The sequence below is a fragment of the Neophocaena asiaeorientalis genome, unplaced genomic scaffold, assembly GCF_003031525.2.
Source record: "Neophocaena asiaeorientalis asiaeorientalis breed wild unplaced genomic scaffold, Neophocaena_asiaeorientalis_V1.1 scaffold798, whole genome shotgun sequence".
NCBI classification, from domain to species: domain Eukaryota; kingdom Metazoa; phylum Chordata; class Mammalia; order Artiodactyla; family Phocoenidae; genus Neophocaena; species Neophocaena asiaeorientalis.
The window spans coordinates 2,637,973-2,646,600 of NW_020173042.1; the positions used below are offsets into that span (position 1 = coordinate 2,637,973).

General features: G+C 39.3%; 1 protein-coding gene across 5 annotated transcripts in view; it reads right to left on the bottom strand.

The window, feature by feature from the left end:
- EZH2 (enhancer of zeste 2 polycomb repressive complex 2 subunit) overlaps positions 1–8,628 on the bottom strand; it is a 42,280-nt gene that overhangs the window by 15,798 nt on the left and 17,854 nt on the right. For 3 of the 5 annotated variants that reach the window (XM_024742855.1, XM_024742853.1, XM_024742856.1), the window contains exons 5-7: positions 8,031–8,171; positions 6,983–7,085; positions 6,271–6,434 (exon numbers count right to left, since the gene is read on the bottom strand). In XM_024742855.1, the coding sequence (XP_024598623.1) occupies positions 6,271–6,434; positions 6,983–7,085; positions 8,031–8,171 (408 nt within the window). Of the gene's footprint in view, positions 1–6,255; positions 6,435–6,982; positions 7,086–8,030; positions 8,172–8,628 lie in introns of all 5 variants that reach the window. The other 2 variants (XM_024742852.1, XM_024742854.1) reach the window with 1 other exon arrangement.

The following is an 8,628-nucleotide window of genomic DNA, read 5'->3' on the forward strand; positions in this document are numbered from 1 at the left end:
TGAGTAATATTCCATTGTATATATGTGCCACATCTTCTTTATCCATTCATCTGTTGATGGACATTTAGGTTGCTTCCATGTCCTGGCTATTGTAAATAGAGCTGCAATGAACATTGTGGTACATGACTTTTTGAATTATGGTTTTCTCAGGCCATGTACCCAGTAGTGGGATTGCTGAGTCATATGGTAGTTCTATTTTTAGTTTTTTAAGGCACCTCCATACTGTTCTCCATAGTGGCTGTATCAATTTACATTCCCACCAACAGTGCAGGAGGGTTTCCTTTTCTCCACACCCTCTCCAGCATTTATTGTTTGTAGATTTTTTGATGACGGCCATTCTGACCGGTGTGAGATGATATCTCATTGTAGTTTTGATTTGCATTTCTCTAATGATTAATGATGTTGAGCAATCTGTATATCTTCTTTGGAGAAATGTCTATTTAAGTCTTCAGCTCATTTCTGGATTGGGTCGTTTGTTTTTTTGATACTGAGCTGTATGAGCTGCTTGTAAATTTTGGAGATTAACCCTTTGTCAGTTGCTTCATTTGCAAATATTTTCTCCCATTCTGAGGGTTGTCTTTTGGTCTTGTTTATGGTTTCCTTTGCTGTGCAAAAGCTTTGCAGTTTCATTAAGTCCCATTTGTTTATTTTTGTTTTTATTTCCATTTCTCTAGGAGGTGGGTCAAAAAGGATCTTGCTGTGATTTATGTCATAGAGTGTTCTGCCTATGTTTTCCTCTAAGAGTCTTGACTATTTTAGACTTCCAGAATACTGAAAATAATCTTTTCAAATAGACATCTTAAAATACTAGTATTTGCAATACATTATTAAAATATATTTCAAACTAAGTATAATATGGGCAGGTTGGAGAGAAGATTATATAAAATTCCCTGATCAGGAAAATTATCAGATGGAAAATTAAAGCAAGATACTTAAAAGTTTCACAAAAAGAAAAGAACATGGATATTAAAGGCTTTTTTTTTTCTTTAATTTCAAAAGCAACTTAAAGAATTTTGGTGCAACATCTTATCTAAAGGTTTTCAAGCAAAGGTAAAAGACTTATAAATTGTAATATACAATTCTAGCTATGCTCTAGGCCTGTATTGGAGATTAAAGTCCCTCTAATAGAAAAGATCCATGATCAGATACCAAGCTTCTGGCCCAGATGAACTGCCAATCCCCTGCCATCAGAATATCTTCCGGGACTTCCTTGGTGGCACAGTGGTTAAGAATCTGCCTGCCAATGCTGGAGACACGGGTTTGAGCCCTGGTCTGGGAAGATCCCACATGCCGTGGAGCAACTAAGCCCATGCACCACAACTACTGAGCCTGTGCTCTGGAGCCCGCGAGCCACAACTACTGAGCCCACGTGCCACATCTACTGAGGCCACGTGCCACAACTACTGAGCCTGTGTGCCACAACTACTGAAGCCCACGCGTCTAGAGCCCGAGCTCCACAAGAGAAGCCACAGCAATGAGAATCCCGCACACCACAAGGAAGAGTAGCCCCTGCTCGCCGCAACTAGAGAAAGCCTGCGTGCAGCAACGAAGACCCAACGCAGCCAAAAATAAATAAATAAATTTATTTTTTTAAAAAAAGAACATCTTCCTTAGAGATAAAAGTGGCAGACACCCCTAACATCTAAATAACAAGTAAGGCCCAACATCAGTGAGGCTGCCAGCACAGAAATAATAAAAACAGTTAACATCCAAAAAAGGCCTCTTTCACAATGAAGTTTTAAAGTCTCCCTTTGGGCTTCCCTGGTGGCGTAGTAGTTGAGAGTCTGCCTGCCAATGCAGGGGACACGGGTTCGTACCCTGGTCCGGGAAGATCCCACATGCTGCAGAGCGGCTAGGCCCGTGAGCCATGGCCACTGAGCCTGAGCGTCCAGAGCCTGTGTTCCGCAACGGGAGAGGCCACAACAGTGAGAGGCCCGCGTACCGCAGGAAAAAAAAAAAAAAGTCTCCGTTCAACAATGAGTTAAAGGAAATACAAAACATTCCCTCAAATTCCTTTAAAAAAAAAAATAGTAATACCAAATATCGGAACCTAAAAGAAGTTGAAACAGCGCTCTAGAGACAACTCACTGTGTTAAAATACATCCAAAAAAAGAGGAAAGAATGAAAATGAAGCAAACATCAGATTCACAAACAGAAAAACAGTAAAAACGAATACAGTAGCTGATTCTCTGAGGGAAAAATATACAAAACAGATTTTCTAAATAAAATATATAAACCACTTCTTAATCTCTTCAAGAAAAAAAGAATCAAACACAGAAGAACAATCAAAGAAATAAAAGAAATTAAAAGAATTATTAGAACATGCAGATCAAATTATACAAATAAATTTCAAAATCAGAATGAAACGGGTAATTTCCCAAAACTGATCCAGGAGCAGTAGGAAATGTATCTCCTAGCACCACTATTATTTAACATGCACTGAAGATACAGTTAGACAGGAGAAGGTAGTTAAAGTTACAAAGATTGGAAAGAAAGCAAAACCATTCATAACTGTAGATAATTACAGCTGGAAAACGCAAAAGAATCTATGCAGAAACTATCACAATCAAGGACAGCCCAGTAAAGTAGCAGGGTATGAAACATATATGATACAAGGGGAAAAGCCCAACACATTTAATGCCTAGAAATCATCTTACCAAAGAATGTAAATACAAGAGCTACGGGAAGAAAATCAGAAAGCTTATTTTAAAGGTCAAAAGGAGACTTATCCCATAGTTAGACATACCCTTATTTTAAATTGTCGATTTCCCCTTAGATAATTTATAAATTTAATGAGATTCCAATAAACATACCACCTAGACTTTTTTTTTTTTTTTTTTTTTTATTTTTAATTAGACAAACTGGTTCTAAAATTTATATAGAAAAACAAGAATGGCCAGGAGATCTCTGAATAAAGCCCCCTGGAAAGACTCAAGGAACGGAACCCAAAGACCAGAAACAGACCCCAGCACCTGTGGTGACAGTGATGAAGGCAGCGGCTCAGGGCAACCCCAGAGACACTTGTCAATAGATGGTGTGGAGGGAAGAGATATGGGAACATATGTACATGTATAACTGATTCACTTTGTTATAAAGCAGAAACTAACACACCATTGTAAAGCAATTATGCTGTAAAAAAGATGTTAAGGGGCTTCCCTGGTGGCGCAGTGGTTGAGAGTCCGCCTGCCGATGCAGGGGACACGGGTTTGTGCCCCGGTCCGGGAAGATCCCACGTGCCGCGGAGCGGCTGGGCCCGTGAGCCATGGCCGCTGAGCCTGAGCGTCCGGAGCCCGTGATCCGCAGCGGGAGAGACCACAACAGTGAGAGGCCCGCGTACTGGGGGGAAAAAAAAAAAATGATGGTGTGGAAACAGTAGCCCTGGAGTTGCAGAGGACGAGTTGGATCCAAAATTCTAACAGAATAAATTCCAAACCGATCAAAGAGTTAGATGTTATTCCCCCAAAAAAGAATATAGCACCAAAAGCCTAAAATGTACTAGAAAAAAAGTGAGACGTCCTTTAAAACCTTGGAGTAGTAGGGAAAGCCAACTGATAGATTCAACTACCTTAAAGGCTTTTTTTTTTAAACTTTGCTATGGGATTTTTACCAAACAGCTAACTGGAAAAAAAAAAACCACTGCAACTCATCTCAAAAAATTTCCTGACTATATAAAGAGCTTCAAGATATCAAAAAGACCAACGAAGCCAAAAGGATAAAAATAGTTCAGAGAAAATACAAATCTCTTAATCATACAGGAAGAAAAATGCAAATTAAATTATGCTAAAAAGCATTTTACTAGTTCAATCAATAAAATCAGAGTTTGTTTTTTAACACACTCTATTGGCTGGGCTCTGGGAAACAGGCACTCTTACTTTGCTGGTAGTTCTTTAAATTGGCAGATCCCCGTATGGCAGGTAGTTTGGCACTGCCTACACAGAGTGGACCGGGTTAACCTGCACTTGTGGGAAAGGACGTACAGGTCCACCACGCAAGGTTATTCACGGCGGCACCATTACCATAAATGTTGACCTTCGGGGGACGGGCTCAGTAAGTTATAGGGCCTCCTACAGCAGAAGACTATGCAGCTGTCCAGACAGGAATAATATCTACAATTTGTTAAGTCCAACAGGGAAAAAACCTGGAGAGTATGGCGCTATTTGAATAGGGTGGTTGGGAAAAGAGAGGAATGTATTTGTGTTTGCCAGAAGAAACTACAGAAAGACACAGAAGAACTAACAGCAGAAGTGGTTTACCTACAGGGGAGTGAGGATGCGGACAGGAGGGGTGGGGGATTTCGCTGGATGCCTTTTAATGCTTTTTGGAAATGTAAGTCATGTGAATGATGATTTATTTTTAAAATAACAATAGCTAAACACACGCCAAGTGCTATTTTAAGTATTTTGCACGTAGTAAGTAATAAATTTAATCCCCATGACAGTTTATATTATTCCCAATTAGACAAAGAACAAAAAGCTCAAAATGCTATATTTAACAGGTATGTTTAAGAATGTATTTAATGACTTCTTTTACCTAAGAAAAATATATAGTGTGTGATATTTTGTCCAAGTCAGTGTAAAGCAATTAAATGCCTGTAGAATGTGTTAGGGCTACACTATGAAGAGCCTGGCTCTAGTGGAACAAGGGGGAAGGGTGGGCACAGCAGTGCTGGACCCGTGTCTCCCATGCACTGCAGTGAGCAGCCCACCGGTCAGTCCCAGAGAACCAGCTTCATTAAGCACAACTTTTCTCCTCCTCTCCCTAGCATGAATAATGAGACAATGAGCAGGTTCAAGATTCATCCAAATTACTCACATTGGAATAGCACAATAAAATAACTCTTGTAATAATGTTTAAAAGTAGTACCCTCCTGCCTTGGCTCATCTGTACAAAAAAGGTCCATCAAATGCTACATCTATAAACAACAAATTGGAGGGACCACTGCATTGACTCCAATGAAAGAGCTCCCACCAACTCTTTTGCTATAGTGATATCTGAATGCAATTTACAGTATTCTTAAGAACTGGACATTATTTTATAAAATGATCATGTGTAAAGGGGAATTAAATGCAATTCAAAACAACTACTTCAAGGCCTGTGTAATGACAATGCTGCCAAGCCCAAGTAAGTAAGCCTACAATGGCTGGAGTATGGCTGGCTTCTACGGATTATTACAACTACCAAGTCATCAATTTAAACTAGATTAGGAGCACGGACAACAGCTGCAAGGAGATACAATGATAATTCAGAAAGTCTACTTCAAGTTTTTCTAAATTAAGATAACTAAACCACTAATACTTCACACACACACACACACACACACACACAAATGACCATTTCCAGACCTAGATACACATCATGTAACAAATTATGTGCTGCAGCAAACATTAAGTAGATATAGAGCAAAAACTCAAAATAAGGCAAGATATAGCTGCCTAGGCAGCTAATTAACATTAAGAGGTACCACTGGAAAATGAGGGAAAAAATTGTAAAAAGTGGGCACAGGAACTCAGCACAGAGACAAAGGTGTTATGCCACAGATGGTCACACAAAACTCTAATGTGGAAAAAGCTAACCTACATTAAGTAAACTCTGCTTAGGAACCAGGAGGTATGAAATATATTTTCAAAAAACATGCCTCAAAAGTAGCTGGTAGTTTCTAAATTGTACTTAATTAAGTTCCAGTTACCTGTAAATTTTACTAAGAAACTTCATTCCCCAGCAATGTCAGAAAAAGAAAGTAATATCCTATGTACCATACGTAAATCTCATTAAGAACATGTTATGCTTTACCTGTATTCAAATGCAGGTGTTTTTAAAAGCAACGTATTCAGAGGATGCCCCTCCCCCCCCCAAAAAAAAACCAGATTTGGCACTAAACAGACAAGAATATATCGAAACACCTTTTTAGCCAATTTCTTATTCAACAAGTTATTCATCAGTATTGGCAATGTTGCTCTGGGCCATCAGCTAGGTCACAGTAAGTTTTATTGTAAAACAATTGTTCAGTTAGCATTTATGGAAAAATCACTGATCTGTATTCCAAGTTAGTGGGAGACAGCAGTGCCAGCTTAACATGTGCAAAAGACTTCAGAGCAACCCTTAAGCAGCAAATTAGGAAATAACAATACTATGATGCTAACGTATTTTTCAGTCGTAACTGCAAGATTAAATGACAAATTCTAGTGGTAATCAATGACACTTCCCAAGTTGCTTTAACACATAATTCCACAACAAAGATAGAAAATGTAAACGTACAATAACTGCACTTACGATGTAGGAAGCAGTCATATTTAAAACATCGCCTACAGAAAAGCGTATGAAATGAGTGCAAGCTCTGCTCCCTCTGAACAGACTTGGCGTTTGGTCCATCTATGTTGGGGGTACACTCAGGGGGAAGTGCACCTGGGAGCTGCTGCTCAGTGAGTTCTTTGTACCTAACATTAACCAAGAAAAATGGAAGTAAAGGTGAAACAAGAATTACATTTTTGAAAATAAATTTTCTACAAGATTTCTGTGTATTATTTTTGATGTTTATCTTGCCTAAAACACACAAAGAAGTTTAGCCTACAACAATCTTTATTTAAATGAAGAGCCAATTAAATATTATGCATGGTATATCAAGAAACGAATTCACTGATGTGATTCAGATCTGTCATGAAAAATGTTACTATATTCATTAAAATGAAACATCAGCTGCACTAAAATTTCTACAGGCGTCCCGAGAAATTTCCTCTTACACGCATTCCTGTAAATTGTGTGTGTACGTGTGCGTGTCTGCACGCACGCACGCAAATTTATCCCATCTACCATAAATGGAGTACAGGGTACCAGATACATACACGTATTAGGTCAAGTATCTTGCAGATGTTGGGAACACACGAAGTGGGGAGCTCACTGGCTACGTTAGTTCCATTTCTAAAGAACCAAAATGGTGAGTTAAAGACCATACGAGGCAAAACCATGGCCAGAGAACAAATCTTACTTTTCCTTTAGCTCTTCTGCTGTGCCCTTATCTGGAAACATTGAGGAAATAGCTTCGAAAATTTTATCAGAAGGAAATTTCCGAGGTGGGCGACTTTCTTTATCTAAACAGGGAAATGTAAAAGGAAAAAAGAATGAAAGTGAACAAGCTTGCCAGTCTTTCATTTCCCTCATGCCTAACAAAGCTGATTTCCCAGGAAATTACCAGCTCTATGTTTCACTTCCTTCCAACATATCTCACAAGGATCTGGGAGGCTGGTGGGCCAGACGAAACTCAAACTCAAGCGTGGGAAGCTGCAAGTGCACCCCGAGACAGAGAACTGAGGCTGTGGTCCCGGCTCAGCCCCTAACTGACGCTGCGGCCCTGTCTGGCCACTGACCCACCTTGGCTGTAAAATGAGGAGCCAGGTGATCACTAAGGCGCCTGTTATAAAAAACTGTACGCTTCTTTGAAACTGCAATTTCCCCCCATATTCTTCTATGCTGTCTTAATAACGAGCTTTGTCCCGTCTTCACCAACTGCCAAGCTCTAAGTTGGGACCCTCTAATTTTCTGGCAAACCGTAATTAGTGTAGCGGTTAAAACATATGCTCTGGGGTCAGTTAGAGCTGGTTCCGAACACAGCATTTTCTGGGTTCTGTTTCCTCCCAATACTGTGATCTTAAGTTACTTCATCTCACTAAACCCATCTCCTCAACTATGAGGTGGATCTGATGATAAAAGCTACCTCGTGGAATATTATGAGAATTAAATGTCTATACGCATATAAAGTGATGAGCACACAACTTGTTCATAGTCAATGACCAGTATGCTATATATATAATGATTATAATGACTGCCCAGGGAAACCAAAAAAAAAACGTTATTTTGCTAGCCAAGGGAAATAAAAGTGCAGGATGAAATGTTATAAATAATATTCTAATTTTGATTATACTACCACTGATATGATATTTAACAAAAGAAAAAAGAAGGAAGGAAGATTTACCTATACTCTATTGTTTTTGAAAATTGCTGTAATGGCTACACGCAAATGTAACAGACAGACGTACCTTCTCGGTTCTCCTCTAGATCTTTCTGTTTTTCTTCTCTTTCGTCAGGATCATCTCCATCATCATCATCATCGTCGTCATTGTATTGACCAAGAGCATTCACCAACTCCACAAAAATTTCATCATTTATAAACCCACATTCTGAAATTCATCAAGTCAAATATCAGAAATACACAAAAGTTCACATATGCTTTTGTTAATTTGTAAGAAACAGCTGGAGCCTATCAATCAGTACCATAACACTATTATTAAAATGCGGTGAGGAAAGATCATTTTCAGGACTGGCCTGAGGCAAAGTCAGAAGTAGTACTTATCCTCAACACCTGTCATTTTCACAAGTTTTCAGTGCCTGCCACCGTAGCCTAATTCTCTAGAGACTAACTATGGCCTTTGCCTCCTTCCAAACAATGCATCTGCCAGACCTTGCTGTCCACTCCTGACAGGAACATGTGAGGATGTTACACGTTACCCTCCTGCCAGGAACTTTAACAGGGTCTCCTGTTAAATCACCAAAGCTGTGATCCTAATGACAGGATTTCAGGTCCTGTGGCTGCCTAGTGGGGAAGGTATTTTTTTTTTTTTTTTTTTTTTTTTTTTT